The sequence below is a fragment of the Halichoeres trimaculatus genome, unplaced genomic scaffold (genome assembly GCF_033239565.1).
Source record: "Halichoeres trimaculatus isolate MK-OKI-2021-1 unplaced genomic scaffold, fHalTri1.1 fHalTri1_scaffold_2, whole genome shotgun sequence".
Lineage (NCBI taxonomy): Eukaryota > Metazoa > Chordata > Actinopteri > Labriformes > Labridae > Halichoeres > Halichoeres trimaculatus.
Window position 1 is genome coordinate 14,146,413 of NW_027437180.1, and position 18,980 is coordinate 14,165,392.

The 18,980-nt window shown below is 40.5% G+C and overlaps 1 protein-coding gene across 2 annotated transcripts; it reads right to left on the reverse strand.

Moving 5' to 3' along the window:
* Positions 1–499: 499 nt before the first annotated feature.
* On the reverse strand, positions 500–18,258 carry LOC141804168 (choline transporter-like protein 2). 2 transcript variants are annotated; one of them, XM_074688495.1, is made up of 22 exons: positions 18,050–18,258; positions 11,171–11,219; positions 10,828–10,901; positions 9,559–9,643; positions 9,283–9,367; positions 9,063–9,182; positions 8,918–8,978; positions 8,682–8,808; positions 7,835–7,918; positions 7,411–7,523; positions 7,194–7,325; positions 7,007–7,106; positions 5,685–5,777; positions 5,331–5,415; positions 4,913–5,175; positions 4,664–4,758; positions 4,480–4,583; positions 4,322–4,395; positions 4,144–4,214; positions 3,969–4,057; positions 3,792–3,876; positions 500–1,378 (listed from the first exon to the last, which is right to left on the reverse strand). In XM_074688495.1, the coding sequence occupies exons 1-22, from the start codon at positions 18,084–18,086 to the stop codon at positions 1,269–1,271; spliced, it is 2,136 nt and encodes a 711-aa protein (XP_074544596.1). In that variant the 5' UTR covers positions 18,087–18,258; the 3' UTR covers positions 500–1,268. The 2 variants fall into 2 exon arrangements, with proteins under 2 accessions (XP_074544596.1, XP_074544588.1); XM_074688487.1 differs by lacking the exon at positions 500–1,378 and adding an exon at positions 2,081–3,535 and having other exon boundaries at positions 18,050–18,252.
* Positions 18,259–18,980: the final 722 nt, after the last annotated feature.

Genomic DNA, 18,980 nt, shown 5'->3' on the forward strand with positions numbered 1-18,980 from the left:
TTTGGTATCCTAATGCTGTCCAACGTTTCAGACTCTTAAAATGAATCTACAGAAGACGTCGGATTCTTGAAAGGAACATGAATGTTGATTTCTGTCTGTTTTTAAGAAGAATTGAATTGCAATTTCAAAATGCCTCATTATCTGGACATTATTGAGGCAAAAATTTGTGCTTTTTAACAATTTACTGTTATCAAATCTTTTCTCAACAGCATGTCTGGAGTGGCATGCTGCCAGCATTTATGTACAGCTGAAATATCTGCAGACAGTGTGAAAACACAGAACATTTGGTCAGCCGTGTTTCTCAGGGATATATATATATATATATATATATATATATATATATATATATATATATATATATATATATATATATATATATATATATATATATATATATATAAAATTTTTCTTTAGTTAAAAGGTTTCAGATATCTGCAGATATTAGACTCATTGCAAGCAAAAGTGCACAGCATTTACTTCCACTGTGGTGTGGATATCCGTCAATCATTTTTTCTACACTTGACAGTGAAGATGATTTTAAAAGGCTGTACTTTAAGATTATTCATAGCTACATCCAGTTAGTTTGAAACACAGTAAGATCTAATATGGAACTCAAATCTGCATATTTATTGTAGTGAAGCACAAGTTATCATAAAATAAAATCTTAAAATTGGTTTTAATACTTGAGTCATTTTAATCTCTTAAGGCTTAAAGTAACACATTTAACTATTGGCAGTTTGTCAACAGTTCGCAGAAGCTTTGCTTCAATAACAGAGCAAAGCACATTTTTAACACTTACATATCAACAGACTTTATCTGCTCTTCAGCAGAATTCTCACTGAAAGATACTGGACCGTTAAAAGCTTTCATGTAAACTGTTTACACAACAAAATACACAAACAGATGTCAAAATACAACTCAATAAACTGTGAAAAATAGAACTTTCATTTTAAAGCACAGAAAAGATATTATTTGTTGCTCCAACTTCTGTATTAAAATCACCTGTGCAAGGGAAAACACTGGTTTAAGGCGTTGTAACAAAATACAGAAGAAATAAAAATAATTATTTTTTTGTATGTCAGTGAAGCTCTTTAAACAGCAAATAGAAACATACTGTACAAATATAATCTCACACACGTCGTGCTACTATCGCTGAAATCTTCCTTTTGTTCAGATTTCTTATAAAATTTCATCCACACTCTCTCTCTCCTTCTCACACACACACACACACACACACACACCCACATCCACACACACACCAGAATGGCTTAATCTACAGATTTGGCCTCTTCATTGGACTTCTTCAGGAGGGACAGGAGGTTCTGGGACATGAAGTACGGCCTCTCTGCTGATCCATCGTTGCGCTCCAGATCCTCCACTGTGACATGAACAGAGACAATTGAGGAACATTTTCCTGACAGAATCAAACACTGAAGAGTGACTAAACTGTTCTTGTAATAATAATCAATTTGTGATATTTTTCTATGAGCTGTTCAGCCTTTTGTTTTGTTGAGATTTAAAGGGATACTTCAACAATTTAATACTGTGTGGTCATAAAATAATACAGAAGTGATATTAAAATTTGGCAGACAAGTGTGGTTTTGATTTTACCAACAGTCAAATCGGTTTTACTTCTATTTTCACCTGAGTCATGGAGTGCATGTGAATTACTTGATGAAGATAACACATGGACCACATGTGGCCTTCCATGAAGACATTTCCAGATGAGGTTATACTCTCATCAGAGCGGAAAAGCATGCTCCCAGTAGACGTTAGCAATGCATGATTAGTTTTACATGTTTCTACTTGGATTCTTTTCCTGTATGTCTCCTGATTTGACCCTTTTTTAGGATCAATTAAAGAGGAAAAATCACTCTAAGTAAACTGTTTATTCTCATTTGAGAACTTTGAATGGGTCAATTTACAACAGCCTAAATCACGACTCTTCTCGCACGCTGCACAAAAACTTGAAACATTGAAGTGCTGAAGTACCCCTTTGAGACAAATTTAAGGCACATAAAAACTCACCTGCTTCCAAATGCCATGTCACCTTGAAACAAGTATTTAGCATAAGCAGAAGTGCTATGATAAACCTTTAATTGAGATACACATCCAATAAATACGGAATGTCATCAGTAGTTTCAATGGAAAATCAAGTTACATCTTACACGAAGTGACAAACAAGAGAAAGGTACAAAAGCATCCAAAGATTTCAAATGTTAGTTGAGAGCATTCAGAAGGCCGTGTAAACACCATGCAGCACTTAGATAGAGAGAGATACAAAGAGGACAGGACCAAAGCAAGGCAAGGGGGCTCAATTTACAACTGTGGAGGGCAGGGAGGGGCAGGGGGTCTGCAGGGAGGTTACGGTTCCTGCATCATGGCCACAAAATCACAGGACTTACACCTGTACGAAATACCAAGGCAAGAAGGTGGCAATACAATACACGGGATGTCATCTTGGTGAGGATCTCAACAAGACCAGAGCCAAAAAACAGAAGACATACACTACTGTAGATATACAAGTTCCATAGGAAAAAAGATCCAATATTCATACAGTATATCAAATATGTCTGGAACATTTTGGTGTCAGCTGGCATTATTGTAAACAGTGAAGGAGATTCACCATTGGTTGAGAAGTGTATGTTCTGCCTGTAAACATGGTGCTGAGTGGTTCTGTAGTGCATTCATCAACCGGATTCAAACGACAAATACATGTGACAAAAATCAGGCACAGGTTCAGCACTCACAATGGTCTACAGATCTTCACAATATAAAAACCAACACTGTTCTAAAACCAACACAAGAGAGCAGTTTTTCAAGCTACAGAGATGCACTGGGCTTTTGACCTGCTTCATCCTTCACAGCACCACTGCCACGTTCTCCAGCACGACGTCACACCACTCACAAAGCAAGGCGTTCTGAATTATTAGCTCGTTGTATGCCACATATATAACAGGTCCATACCACAAAGTGTAAATACAGTTTCATTCGTTATGCTTTATGAGGTTTACCAAGCTTGATTTTTTTGCCCTGACATGAATTATTTACTCCTGAGGTGCAGGAGGAGCTTCTTCCTTTTGTTCCTCTTTCTTCTCTTCAGTGACTTCATTCTGAGCCTCCACCACCGGAGACGATGCCTTCTCTATCTTTTCCTCTTGTATCAACTCTTGCTTCTCTGCTTCTTCTTTCACCTCTGACTCTTCTTTCTTTTCACCCTCCTCTGCCGGACTCACTTTCTCTTCTTCCTTTTTCTCCTCTTTGGGCCCATCAGCATCAGTATTGTTCTGCAGAGGTTGCTCCTCTTCATTTTCTTGTTTGAGTAGACTCTCCTGTTTCAGCTGGATCTCTCCGTCCGGCTCCTGCTGGAGAGGAGTCTCCTCCTCTGGTGTTATGTTGTTTGCCTGCTTTGCAGAATCTGCCTGATCGGCATCGTCCTCCTCCAGCCTCTGCGTTTTAGAGAGGATCTCATGCAGCTCAGGAGACATGAAGTACGGCCTCTCTGATGAACCATCGTTTCTTTCCAAGTCTTCACCTTTTTTAGTGTGAAGGGGTGTGTATGATGTGGTTTTGATTGGATTAATGGAAAATTAGGGGGAAATGAAACCATGGCATAAGGAAAATATGTGAAAGTAAAGTGAAATTAAAGGGAGAAATAAGACAGAGGAAAGAGAACAGAGGCACGTCAGGAAACAAGCATCTCAGCTGAAGAGGTGAAGCTGTATAAGTGCTCTGAATCAGGAGGAATAAGAAGATCTGCTGGAGACGTGTCTGCATGTCGAGTTACTCACAGAAGCAGAGGAAGAGTGTGTCCACACACATGGCGTACACGCTGAAGAAGCCGTGGGCAATGAGGTAGGATCCCACCACAAGCGTCTAGGTAAAGAAAACCACATGAATTCATCAAGGCCTCTTCTGTGCTCTCAGGGGAACCAATCAGATCACACAAAAATAAATCTGTCTCTCACCAGAATCGGCACCCAGTAGTAGTTAAGAGAGGGAGCAGCCTCCTCTACTGCTTTGATTCTCCCGGAGAAGAAGAAGAAAGAGAATATCCCTGTACAAAAAAGAGGGATTAATGAGGAAATATAGACAGATCTCTTTCCAGTTTAGAGGACGACCTAAAAATAAATGCTCTCCTACCAACAATTCCTACAATGAGGAGCTTCCCAAGGAAGAGGAGGAAGTCTGTCACTTTATCTAAAACAGCAACCCTGTGATGACACAGACACAGAAGAGAATATGAAGAGAGTATATCGCGGTAAGCAACTTCAAGTCGCTTGCATAGAGAATAATTTTAAATTCTCATGAATCTACTAACCTCACAATGTTTCTCATCAGAAGGAAAAAGGCATCCCGCGCTGAAGGACAGAAACTTTTCCCATAGATGGCGATCTTTAAGAGAAACAAAGAAGTTAAAATATTAAAAATGCCTAACCCAGCATGTCTAAAACACTTCTTCCAATCAGGAAAACTTACCATAATGTACGCGTTTCTGTTCAGGAATTTGATGCATTTCTCCAGACACCAGAAGCAGCACTTCATGCAGCTTAGCAAGAATTTAGCAGCCTTGTTCTGAGCGCCTAAAAGGTGAGAGTGAGGAGTGTTTAAACTCAGGGATTAATAACCGATAAGATTTAAAGCTCACTTCTTATTTTCTGACCTTTCAGCTTGTGATCCAAGTACTCCAGAATAACCCTGATGACCTGGACCAACGACAAGATCAGAGAGCCAAACGCCAGGGAGCCTGTGTGATATCTGGGAAAGAGAAAGAAAGAAAGAAAGAAATGGAAGCTGAATGTTAGCATGATCTAAGGATAAGATTTACCTCTACCTGCAAAAGCTTTAACACTAAAAATAAACACACACTGGGGAACAGATTGCACACATCATTATAGATTCAGAGTCTGACCTGAGGGCTCGTCCTAACGAGGAGAAAATAGGGTATGCTGGGATATCCTCTGGCTTCTTGAAGGCCCAGTAATATGAAGCAAAGGCCCCAGAGAGAGTGACCTGGCCCAGGGCTGTCACGAAGTTGGCGCACCAGAAGAAGAGAAAGACGTTGTAGAACTGGAACAGAATGAGGTATTTGTGGTAGAGGGTCTCTCCACCGTAGAAGGCAAACAAGCACTCTGCATCAGGACACTGAGCTGAAACGTTGGAGGTGTTGAAGGTCTGAACAGAAGGAAAGAAGGAGCAGAACACAGTTAAACAGTTTTTATTTTCCTAACAGTTGTGAAATATAAGAAAAACATTCTTTGGCTGATTGGTCAAAAGAAACACATCAGTATTGAGCTCTCTGAACACTACACTGATATCTGAAGACATACCTTGGGGTCGCAGGTGTCTCGTGAGTATTCACACTCGGTGGTGTTGAACACTTTGTACACCTGCTCATTAGAGGTGGACAAGAAACTGGTAACATCAGTCAAGGAAATAATGTAAACAAAGCTCAGATATACTCTTCAGAGAGTCTGAAAGGTAAAATTTTACAGTCATCTGTATCTTTTCAGTATTAACACTGAATTTGTGAGAGTACATTTCAGAAGAATAAAACTGTGTAACACTGAGTTCAAAATTTTACAATAAAAACCTAAAAAAGTCAAAACTAAAAAGCCACTAAAAAGTAAAATGAGGATGTTTGGATTATTTCTTAAGTACAGTGTCAACAGGTAAAAGGATACACAGCAGTGATGGCCCAGTAAGCAATCACCACTGACAGGAGGGTGAAGGTCAGCAGGGGGTAGAAGAGTGATGACATCACATGGCCAACAGCTCTGAAAGAGACAGAAACAATGACAAAAAAGACATTTTAGTCAACAAGTTAAGTATCTGTGCTAAATGAGAAGGAAAACCACTGCAAAGCTACCAAGGGTGAAGTAGTATACAGAAGTTTCAGTTTATTTTGGTTCCCATTCTGCACAGTTTTGATGGGGTAAGAGGGGGAAGAGCAACAAATAAAATTACAGCTCTGGGTGTAGCTGCAGCCTCTCTTTTGTTGTTTACTACACTAGATGCCAAGCTGCTAAGCTGAAAGCCTGTTTTTGGGATTTAGACTTCATTACAGGGCTACAAGCTGAAGATTCAGTTTAGTTTTCTTCTGCCATGGCCTCAGAGAGAGCTTGGCATTTTTCAGCACTGTCTGCTCTCTCTCTGATCTTCATACAGCATGTCCCCTCTGACACACACACACACACACTGATGATAACAGGTACTCTGTTTAAACTCACAGTATATCACTGATGACAGGTTAAAGAGTTAAACCACAGTGTATTTGAGTTAACTGTGGAGAAAGCTGCTGTGTTGAAACTGGTGTTTTAGTAACCTACGTGATGGGCTGGGCTGTGTGTGGTGTGCTCTAGTTTTTAGCCAATGTTGGGACGTTGGATTTGCATTTCTTTTCAGTCTGTATTGAACTTTATTCAATGAAAGTCTGCGCCACTGAAACAATTTGGAACAAAAAGGTCTACCTTTACACCACAAACATCTTCACATCCAAATGACAGACATAAAAGAGAAACATTGAAAACCTGACACATTACAGTACCATTTTTAGCCCAAACTTGTCTGTTTGCTTTCCATAAACTCCTGTGAGGAGTAATTTGGCTCTTGACCTGATAAATGCTCTGTAATGGTCTCTGGATAGTAGCTCACTGTTTCTTTCTGCAGACACAGGTAGACTAAAGAGGGTTTATCAAAGAGCTATGCACCAAACTGAGAAACCTGGAAGAGCTGCCAAAGAGCTGTGAGATCAAAAACAGAAGCTGCTCAATCCAGCACCCTGATCTAGCAGCTGAAGATGGGTGAACACTTCTTAAAGGGGAAGTGCAGTGTTGGGTTGATATTCTCTGTGACCTATCAGGTCTAACCATGTGATGCCGTTGTTACACAAATTAATTATGCTTTCATTTCTGAATATAAATATTGATCAGTGCAGTTTTACGAGATGTCAGGCGATCTCATGATGCTGCAAAATGCCAGACAGGGATTCAGAACCAAGACTGACCTGCTGGCCTCTTTGATGAGGGCGATGGCGATCAGGATCCTCTTCCTGAGGAAGATTAGTAGCAGGATGATGACGACCTCCACAATAGCCAAGATGATCACTGTGAAACAGTGAGGTGTAAGTTCACAGGATTCATAATAACTGATTACAGAGATGCATGACAGATTTTAAGCTTGTTAGAACGTACTGAAGGCCAGCCAGGTCTGTCTGATCTGCAGATACACAGAGAAGTCCGTCTGCAGGCCCAGGTCACGGATGGTGACATCTGCACCAGGCTCTCCCTTCAGACTCGCAAACTCCATGTAGCAGTGGAAAATCCCTGAGAGACGAGTCCAAACATTTAGAAGATATCCTTTTTTACACAGCTGGTTTCAACTTTTCACCTCCTGAGGCTGAAGACTTACCGTATCCGATAACGAGAATAACCAGAACAATCATGACCCAGACCATGACACCAGCCAAGTATCTCAACAAGACGATGAAAATCAAGCTGACAACCATAGCGATGACCAGACCACTGGAAAGGGTGGAGACATCGGTGCAAGAAAATGTAAAAACAAAACAGCTGAAACTTTGAACATAGCTCCAATCCTGCTCACTTTATGGTTTGAAAATGATAAATTGGCTGCGGTCTCCCATGAAAACTCAGTGTGTCCCCTCTGGTCTATTTAAAACACTTCAGGTCAAAACGACTGTATCCAAGCTGAATGAATCTGTTAAGTTGTTATGCAAGTTGTGCAAAAATGTGTGTTTTTTCTCCCCTCTCAAAACCCTGTGATGAGTGTGTTCGGCTCTCTGTTACCGTCACTAATGAGAGGACAGACTTACAGCAGGATCCAGTGCCAAGACTGAGTGTAGTCCTCAAAAATCCTCATGGCCACCTGGCGGGCTTCAACGACCACATTTGATTTCCTGTTACAAAAGAACATAAATGAAAAACACACCACGGCGTTCCAAATAAAGCATAAAAACTAAAAACATAGCGTCTTTTAGTGGACTGAAATCATATAAAGGTGCACTTACAGGTACACAATACTAAGAAAGAAACCACATATTTGACAAAATCAATCCTCAGAGCTGTTATACAACAAATCATTAACCAGGTTGGAAAAACAAAGATTTGCTGATGTGTAGAGTATGATCGCTATTATGGAAAATTTTATCTATTCAGTTATAAATGTGGTTACTTATGTTACATTTATGCAACAAATTAAGGCATGGGATGCAGCCTGCTGCCTGTGATACTTATACACCAATGATATGTAATTAAATTTGCAACCTCTCCTTGAGGGAATAACTTTGATAGAAAACATTCAAAGACCTCCTGGGTGTTCACATAGAGCAGGTTTACATCACGGCAAACATAAATCAGGGTTTCTAGGAAACAAGCGCTCCAAGGTCTATTCAGGGAGACAGATTACAGTGCTTCATGAAGAGTAAAACAACAATTTTCTGTCAACTAATCCATTTAATGAAAGATTGTATTTCACTGCAGCTGCAGGCTGTGGCACACATGAGAGCTCTGCTGATTTATGAAGTCGATCTCACACATTTCACCTGTGTTTTGTGGTCTCTACTATTTTTACTGAACTTAAAATGATACTGTTCCATAATCTTTTGATAGCATCTTATTGAGGTTGAACATGTGTCTCTACACTAAGGGAAAAGTACTCACTTGGACGCCTCCAGCAGCTCTGTGGCATTGATAGTAACGCCCAGACCGGCATCAACAGTGGTCTCATTGCCCACAACGACCACGCCGCCTTTTAGAGTTCCCAGAGCTGGGAGGCAGCGGCGTGTGACTGTGCAGGGGGGACACAGCTCATCAGTCATCAGACCTCTATACACAGAAACTTGTGAAGCAGCTGAGCATACTTTAAGTTTAGGGGGAAAGAACAACTTCTCACTCACAGGCTTTACTGGGGATCAGCATGGAAGGACACAAACCATCCCTCAGGAGCTCAGGAGGGCTCTAAACCATGCCAAACAGAGCTTAATGCAATGCACAGTTCACTATTAATTAAAACATTTGTCATTTAACTACTTGAGTACTAACCAGTTTGGAGAAGTCCACTCCTTCTTTACAGAACTGTTGGTAGTAATCCCGGTCTTCTTTGCCACTGAGCTTGGTCTTCACCAGGGTCATGTGTCTGTCAGGACAGCTTTCCACACATAACTGGACACAAATAACATCATTCAACTGGAGCAGCATCAGGTGTTAGGAGCGAGGTAAATGTTGTAAAGTGAGTTAAAGGAGAGCTGATAATGTTTCTGACCTGTGTGGTGGGACACTGGAACTCCAGGAGCACCAGAGGACTGGCACACTTCAGGATGTTGAAGTAGAAAAGAAAAGGCTTCTTCCTGTTGTTTTCAGAAGCAGCGTGACAGAACTGTTATTCAGCATGTCTCATAAATAATTATCTCAAAGTCTGAGATGGCAGGTGTCACATTACACTGTTATCCATCAGTTTATAAAGATACACAAGTTAGTTTGCAAGCAAAGGGGACCAGAAAAAACACACACTAAAGTGATTACACTGTAACAGACTCACTCCAGAGGGGTTCCGGCTTGTCCACAAAACTGCCCCCTGCTGTCTGTGGGGTAGATCACTTTCCGGGGGTCACCCTGGGACCAGGCTGCATGAAAACAATCAGAATCATTCAGAAAGTCAATATTACATAAAAAAAAATGCAAAGTGCTCCACATGCTGCTCTTGTGTATCCTACAGTAAACAATACTTTTATGAGTTTCTAGGTCTGTCTGCATTTGTAGCATGGCCTTTAAATAAACTCCCCTATAACTGAATTCAAGAGCCAGAACAAAACACAAAGAGACACGCTCTCTGAAAAATTCAGTGAAACTACCTTTATTGTATTAATTTTACATAAATAAGATTTTTTAATGTTTTTTTAAATATAGCCTTGAGAGGGGGCAGCCAACTTTGCATGGTGTCTTTTGAAGCCAGCACAACAAGATGACACATCATCACCACCTCAGCCTGAAACTTCAGGAATAAGCTGATGTTTGTCAACCACATGTAGGGTCGGATTATAAGATTTTTACAGGAATTAATACAAGTGTCATCTTACCTGATCTCAGCTCATCTTAAAGTTTGGTCAAACTCTTTGCACTTCCAAAGAACTTTATCAATGTGTGTTCAATCAAGATAATAAAAGCAGCGCATTCATTTAGCCATTTAAATGTTTTTCAGTTTCAAGTTTAGAGGGTCACCACACCTCTGCAGTTTGCTGTATGACGCAGATCTGTTGGCCTCATCAAACTGTGACCTTAACATACAATGAGTCTATTTGCTGAGTGTAAACAAAGCAGGACAAGAGTTCTTTGAGCACTTCTGAGTCTGGAGCCTTGGTTTTCTGACAAAAAGAGAGAAATAAAGATTGCTACTTCTGGGATGGAAATAAGTTACTAATAAGCAAAGTTCGCTGTATAAACCTGTCATGGTATACCGATAAATATAGGGGTCTGGTGTTGAAAGGTTTTCATCTTGTTGCTACTAGATTGCTATCTTTTGGAGGTTTCAGTTTGGCAAACACTAACTGATTATAAACCTCCCACCTGTTCTGTACATTAACAATCTCTCCAATGAGTTATCTGGAAGCCTTAATAGATATTTAAGGCAGCTGACCTCCCTGATGAATACAAGGTAACCTCAGAGGTGTGATGAATACATGTAGTGCCAGCGATGAGCCACGTGACACGTTTCAAAATTGATGACTCCAAGTAAAAGCACATACATAATTCACACAAAAAGCTCTGGAAAGCTTGTGTTTAATGACACAGATAGGGAGATTCATCTTACCTATAATACCCACAGCGAAGTATCCCAACAAGGCAATGATGAAGAGAAGACAGCAGAGGATATCTGTGCAGCCCCTGAGGAGAGGAGAGGAGAGGAGAGGAGAGGAGAGGAGAGGAGAGGAGAGGAGAGGAGAGGAGAGGAGAGGAGAGGAGAGGAGAGGAGGAAAGGAGAGGAGAGGAGAGGAGAGGAGAGGAGAGGAGAGGAGAGGAGAGGAGAGGAGAGGAGAGGAGAGGAGAGGAGAGGAGAGGAGAGGAGAGGAGAGGAGACATGGTTATGTTGCTCCTGTGCAGCATTAAAAAAAAATAGTTAGAGAAAAGATCACTGACTTAACCAGATGTCTCACCTGTTGTAAATTGGCCCTTTAAAGGTTGGGTCAAACTTCCGGGACTCCCCTGAGGATCAAAAACACAACAGGACTGTTAACCTGAACCAGGGTGGAACACCAGCCTGAACCACCAACTTTTACAGAATAGTTGATGCCAAATTCATTTTTTCCCCTTCAATTTAAAGTGTCTGTTTTTGACAGTGTAAATTGCAAAATGAACCAAATTATCTCCTAAAAATCTATTATAAAACAAAAGCTTTTTTATAATATTTTCATAATTTGCATAATAACCACAGTAATATTTCTTTAAGGTATGGAATTACATGTAGCTCATGAACTGTGTAGCTTTCTTATTTTATTCTATTTAGTTTATACACCCACTTCTTTTTTCCATTATTTCTTTATTAATTTCATAGAATAATACTAAAATAAATGACCCATCCAGTCTGAGCCTTTGATGGTGTTTGTGGTTCTCAAATATTTCTTTACTGGCTCATAATTTCTCCCTGTGACCTTCATTTAACACAACACCTTCAATCTAACCAAAGCTCCCACACACCGAAATGTGATGGATGTGTTTAACATGTCACAGCTGACATGACTGAATACAAAGGACAACAAAAGCATTCTTCACTCATGCCTGGTAACCTACAAAATGGCTCCAAGTGACTGCAGACTCCCCACAGACATCAGCAGCAACCATGGAAACACCTCAGAAAAGCAGCACAGAAACACAAGCCACACCCACCCAGCCTACAGTGAGGTCATCATGAGCTAACTCAGCTAAACAGCATTTTCAAATCCATTTTAACTGAAATGAAACTGAATATTTTTGTCTTTAGGTTTTAGATATACACATTTAACACAGGAAACCAGCTCAGAGGCACAGAGCAGAAAGTGTGCTGAGGAGATAACCCAGCTTGTTGCTGTTACACAACCTGGCTGTCACAGAAGTGTCTCTACACAGACTTAATGATAGCTCAAAGGTTAGCATTTTTAACTGTTCCTCACTTTGTTACACACACACAAGTGAGACTCAGAGCAAACTCAGCTGCTTTTTTAACCCTCCTGTGTTGACAAATGCAAAATCTGCTTCCATAAACACTGTGAAGATCAATTAGCACACAAGAAGATACAAAGGCATACACTTCCTGTTGAAGGACTTTGGTTAAGAACACAAGAACCGTGTCAATAAGTTCATTATACATGAGTCAAGCCTTAAGCTTTAAATAACAAATAAAACAACTGTTACAGTACCTTCTCTCTTGTATTTTGTCATCCTGTCCGTGTTCCTCCCTTAACTTTTTGGCACTGACAGTTTAGTAAATATCTCACAGTGTGCTGCGCTGTGAGAAGCAGCGGTTTCTTGACGTTTCCTTCCTTTAAGAAGTCTGTCTTAAGATCTCAAACTCTACACTTCTTCTTTTGGTGTACTTGTCGCACTGCCCTTCCTCCAGTTTCCTCTGTCTCTTTTCAATCTCTCTTTTTGGCTCAGAACCTGTCAAAGGAACTGAAGCATAGCACTACGGGGGGGGATTGAGATAGAATCAGCAAAGTGACAGACATGTGGCGTGCCTGCTGGTGCCAAAATGAATAGATTTGGCTGCGAGGAAATTTCAAGAAATCAAAATTGCCATTCCAGTGACACAACATGACAGGTTTTTTATTATTATTATTTTTTCTGCTTACAGCAGTTTTTTTCCATTTACATCTACTGTTTTTAAGCCTTATCCAGTAAACGATTTCTGGTTTATACACTGGGATTTTTCTACTTCCTGTTTTTTTATTCACAGCTGCGTTGTTCACTTTGTGCACAGCTCTACGACCACATCCTCTCATGAAGTTCTTTCATATTCAGACTTTGCATCACCAAATTATAAAACCACACATTGGCTTCAGTTGAGATATCTGCAGGCTTTGTTGAGACAATGAATTCATTAAGATGAATTTTGAGTCTGACATACAAAAGGCGGCGTGTAGATCTGATACGAGTCAGTCTGATGACCAGGCGTGGTGGCACAGAGCGGTGCTCTCATCTACCCACCTAAACGGCCATGTGACAGACTGACTGCATGCCACAGCATAAAATACAATACTAAGTTTTGACCTCATACACGTGTCGGTAACATACACAGTGCATTGTACGTTCAAAGACAACCTCAACCTTGATCCTCTTGAGTAACTGAAACCCTTAATCTGATCTGAAAGTTGTGAGTGATGCACTCGCCTTCTTTGTTACTGAGAATTGTTTGAACCAACTGACCACTCTCTGATCTAATAGATATAATCTTTCAAACAGGAAATTTATCGTAAATCTGTTGTGCTTAACTCGACATGACGGCCAAAAAAATGGGTGAACTTCTAACTCTAGCCAAAAAAAGCTGAAACTTGGAGACCAGCTTATCTGAGGATATCTAAATTTAATAAAATAAAAAGTCAAAATGTTGCAATGGATGGATATAAATAAATACTGTGCACCTACTATAACTCTAACACCTTTGAGGCTTGTATACAGAACTTCCCCTTAACTGACCTGTTTTCTCTTTGTTCCCTGTCCATGTTCGCCCTGCTACATTAAATGTCATGCACATGACTTAAGGGTATCCTACTCTGAGGTGTAAACAAACAGCCATGCAGTGAGAGAATGCTACAGCAGGAGCCTAGCTTTGTTAAAAAACACATGTTTAAAAAAGAAATTGTAAAAGTGTATTTTACTGAAAAGTGTACACTGGTTACCTATAAAATCTAGGATAGAGTTTAAAATTCTTCTTCTGACTTACAAAGCGCTTAATGGCATCGGGCCATCCTATCTTAAAAACTTAATTGTTCCGTATTATCTGTCTAGATCTTTGCGTTCTCAACATGCAGGTCTGCTCGTTGTACCTAGGTACATAGGTTTAGACTGCCGGGGGGGAACTGACACACAGGGCTCCTGTTTCCCTCTTTTCTGTCAGTCTAACTTCTAGTCTTAGTGTCCTGAAATAGTTACTGACCATACACCTCTCTGGGAGGATCTGAGTTTGTCTTGTAGGTTCCTGGGGATCGGTGAAGTAGATGGCCTGCTGCTGTGCTCCTGCCAGACTCCAGCTGCTACGGTTTTGGATTGTTGCCGGGAATGGCCTGCTGGTTTCTCCTTAACTGTCGCCACAGCGCCAAACTTCGGACTATGTCTATCTGTTTCTCTCTAACCCCAACACAGTGGAGACAGATGTCTGTCTAACATGAGTCTGGTTCTGTCCGAGGTTTCTGCCCGTTTAAGGGAAGTTTTTCCTTGCCATTGTAACTTGCTAAATGCTGCAAAGTCCTGTTCTCGTGGTGGATTAAGATGAGATAAGACTCCTTATCTTGTCTTTGTGTTGGGTTTCTGCTAATAAAATTGAATTAACATTTACGGGTCTAGACCTGTAAATGTTTTTGTTAAGTGTCTTGAGATAACGTTTGTTATGATTTGGGGCTATACGAGTAAAGATTGATTGATTGACTTGGTTATTCGTCTGTAACAACACGAAAAGTCATGCTGACTATTAGCACAGTACATTGTGTTGAACTGTTGTGAAAGGTTTGACAGGGTTAACTTTAGCTGTGTAGTCCCAACACGTTGTGCCTCCCCTCAGTCTGCCGTTTGTGTATTCTTTCCCTGTTTCTCTTTACTTGAGAATTATAACCCTGAAAGTCTTCTTTTAATTTGAAGGGCCATCTGTGAGAGTGAGTGCAGAAACAGGCCGCTCTTTGCCTGCTTTGTGCCATACAACAATCTCTGATTGTGATGAAAAGCTTCCCAGCAGATTTGTCCAGAGACTTCCAAATGTCTTGCTAACCGCCCTGTTTGTTTATGTCAGTGGCAAAAGCATGCTTCAATCTTGTTTATTAGGAACAGAGGACAGCCTGTTTTGGAAGCTATTTAAAACTATTATCTCAAGATGATTGGGCTGTTGTTTCATTATGTCATTTTAATTGACCTGGTTAAGTCAAGAAAAAGAGAAAGCCAATTATAATAATCATGACAGACCTTTTCCTTTGGGGGGCAGATTTTGGTGTAAAAGAGATTAATCCACAGAGCTATAAATATGGAAAATTGGTCAAAGCTGTCAGGATAATTGTGATGGCTGTTAATGAGGAACCATGAATAGTCAATGATAAGACCGTAGGATTATTGGAAATGGTACAGGACCTCTCTAGTCCTCTGACCATTCAAAGTACTGAGCCATGAATGAGCCAACCTACAGAGAGGCTGAAAGGACTGAGGATCTGACTGCCAAGTGCCAAACAACTTAAAAATTTGGGAGTGTAGGTGTGACACACAGTCTATGACTACATTTCACTTATTCACTCTTTAATCACACTGAAGAAAAGGGTGTGGGCTTGTGTGGAATCAGCGTGGACCTTTAATTCATTTCGTTCTGACTTTGTGGTCTAGATGGGTTTGCTCCTTTATTTTTTTTATTTTTTGTAAATTACAATAGTTTTTTTTACCTTTCACCTCTAAAGCAAGACAAACTCCTCATGTTGGTTGTCATAGTGGGTTAGTAAGTTTTTATAATTTCTTGTTTTCGGCTAGTTATGGAGTACAAACATTGTGTATTGGCAAAATAATAAGGTAATTATTTGATTTTGACGCCTGTTAAAACATCAGATTTAGGCTGTTTTCTTCTGAAGAAAGGTGTTCATGATGTACTCTTTTTCTTGTGTTCTTGAGTCAGCTCAGCTCAGCTCAGGCATCACAGTGAAAATCATCTCTGTCTATATAACGTCACTCACCGGTGAAAAAATGCCAAACCTAACTCTGACACATTTGTAGTCTGTTTTTGAATAGAAACAAATGTGAATTTTAAAGCGTGGCACTACTGCATCTTCTGCCGATATGACAGGAAGTGGTGATGTCATGACTGATACATCAGCTAATGGGCTCAGAGGGGTTATCAGATCAACCCTTTCATGGCTACATAATGGTTTAGTGGGCACTGTGGGTACGGGTGTGTGTATGCACAGGACCTATGTGAACACATACACCATGAGTGCCCTCTCTCTTCTCTTTTCTTTCTGCTCACATTTATATGTCTCTACTTAGTGCGTTTAAATATAGATGCTCTACATATCTAACTTGACAGAATCACATTGACGACCTCCACCGCTGTGTAACAGCTGTTTCTGCTTCTGTAAGCCACTGGCCTCATTAGGTGTTAAACTGCTACAAATAAAGCTATTAACCCATATACTTGGAGGTACAGAAAAAAGAAACAATCTTTCTCTGCTGATACTTGAAAAGTGACAACAGCTGGCTCTGATCACTATCTCTTTCTTCTCCACCACTGTTTGGATCAAGCAGCAACAGTTTGTCTTTTTTCCTAAAATACCCAATAGCAGCAACAGTCCAAATGACATGATCATATTGTGAAAAAAAAACACTATTGCTTCAGTTTCCTCTGCTCAAGTATTTATGTGTGAACATAGTCTGTGTGGTAATGCATCTGAGTGTTTGCCAGTTTTGATGTTGACAGGAAGGCTCACGACTGTCTGCTGAGTGGGTAGCAGGCGAGGCTGAACACAATCTAGGCTGTGCAGGCTGCAGCCTGCCTGCCTTCCTGCATGCATGCACAGCAGCCTAGACAGAAGAAAATGTAGGAGTAACTGTGGTAGACAACTTCGGATTGCTCACAGGTCAAACTCTGCTAATAAAAGCTTCTGTTTAAGAATACCGCTGAGCTGAAAGGAGTGTTGTTTGTTTGTCTGCATCATATAAGCCTTTCGCCCTACTTTACAGGGGTTGTGGTTTTTGACCTTTGGCCTTTATGGGGGAGGAGAGCTGGGGGAAAGAGCTGTTTTTATGGCAACAGGAAGGTGTCAAGGAAATGCTCCACAGAGAGGGCTCCATGGATTGACAGGGGAGGATATGCATCTGGACAATGGGTGTGGGCAGTGGGAGCATGTTACACTGTGAAAGATATATCGGCTCAACAGTCAGGCAGAATCAGTATTGTATTTCCAATCACATTCCACAATAAGGATTGTGTTTGCATTGAGAAATCTAGGTCTATCATCTAATGATTACAGCAAGAAAAACACTGCTTTCAACATCCTCATGACTCAACAGTTCATATGAGCATTAACCACGCCAGACACAAGACGACCACACCGGGCTGCTGTGGCCAGATAAGTTGGTGTTGTTGGAGAAACTGCATATGACACACATGATGATCAGTGATGAGTCACGTCTTTGGCTGGTTTACATCCAAATTTTCCAATACTCTGTTAGTGCGACTAAATAAAAGTACACATGTAAAGCAAACGTGTCTGTTCATGTCAGTATTAGTATGTTGTATAATGCATGTTGGTAAGATGACCTTATGTAAAGATACAAAACAACAGATGTTTCTTGAGCCATGTGGGAAACAACTTGATATCAGCTCCTCCTCTGCGGCCTGTCCAGTGTCTGTTGTGCATAATACACTTAATATACAGTCAAATGAATCATCCTACTATGAGAGACGCTTTCTGAGCACCGTTTCCCCGCCATTTTCATATATTTAAATGTAATAAAAGGCATATGCCGGTAATAATTTCATTGGCTTGTGTTACTGTGGCTTTATTTGAAGCTTTAACGGTTTGTAATTGGCTGCCAAAAATGAGGCGAACATGCCAAACAGCCCAACGGTTAAAACACGATACTCCCATTCATTGTAGAGTAAAATGTCAACACTTTCGACGTTATTTCTTGACGTTACATTGAAACTCTAAAAATAAAGCGTAGAGGATGGAGCTGACTTCAGATCTGCATTAGACTCATGAGGTCCACACCCATCCATCCCTTGCAGTCATTGTTTCCATTTCTTCGCCCCGTTAGAGAAAATTGAAAGACCGGGAAGAGATGAGTTAATAAAGGCTAAACATTGTTCTTACCGTATTTAGGGTCCGGGTTTTTCTCCTCCAGCTCCATTCTCACACTCTGCTCAGCTTGCCGCTTACTAACGAGACCTTAGACAGAACAGTTACCATGGAAATGTCGAGGAAAAAACATCAATAACACTGGCGGAGTGCTCCAGCTCCACAGCAGAGAGGGAGAGGGAGAGCATGCCATATGGATACAGACCAAAGTGTGGCACAGCACATTCCAAGCTAACGCAGAGGAGAACAGACCAATCACAGAGCAGGACCTGCTAACTGACAACTATCACAACCAATCAGAGGGCTTCTTACAGAGACAACAACATTTGGCTCGCCACTCCTTTTATGGAATGTGTATTGGGTAAAGGCTAACGAGTAAGCTAACATATGTGTCAGAAAAGTGGTAAAAATAAAGTTTTTGCTGCTTCAAACAACAAATCAAACAAGGGAGTGATTTTTTAAATTTTTTTATTTCAAATTTTGGGCGTCAATAGAGCACAACCCCCCAATAAGCCTACAGAACAATGGTGGTGAAAAATGTCAATGTGAATGAAAAATTTCACTTTTATACTATATTTGTATACTTTTAACCCTTTCACTTCATTTTTTAAAGTTCAGTTAAAATGGAAAATGTGCTCACCACACAGTTTTTGCCAACACTTTATATATATATATATATATATAGAATAGAATAGAATAGAATAGAAAATACTTTATTTATCCCGAGGGGAAATTCAGGAGTCACTGCAGCATTTAAGAAAACAAAAGTAAGAAAGAGTATAGAAAGTGCAAAAAAAAGTCCATAAGAAATTAGATGACGACATCCTGTCCACCACTCTCCAGCCCAGCCAGTCTCCACCTCCACAGGGTCCAGGACTGAGCCTCCCCAGCAGTCTGTTCAGTCTCTGTCTCCTGGATCCTGTCTGCTCACAGCAGGCGAAGCTCC

What these genes read in the sequence shown, in the direction of transcription:
- LOC141804168 (XM_074688487.1), bottom strand. Translation starts at nt 18,086, where the DNA reads ATGGAGCTGGAGGAGAAAAACCCGGACCCTAAATACG. An exon ending in CAAGCCGGAACCCCTCTGGA is followed by an intron (nt 9,368 to 9,558) that starts GTGAGTCTGTTA and finishes TGAAAACAACAG; the next exon opens with GAAGAAGCCTTTTCTTTTCT. An exon ending in CTGATGAGAAACATTGTGAG is followed by an intron (nt 4,215 to 4,321) that starts GTTAGTAGATTC and finishes GTGTCATCACAG; the next exon opens with GGTTGCTGTTTTAGATAAAG.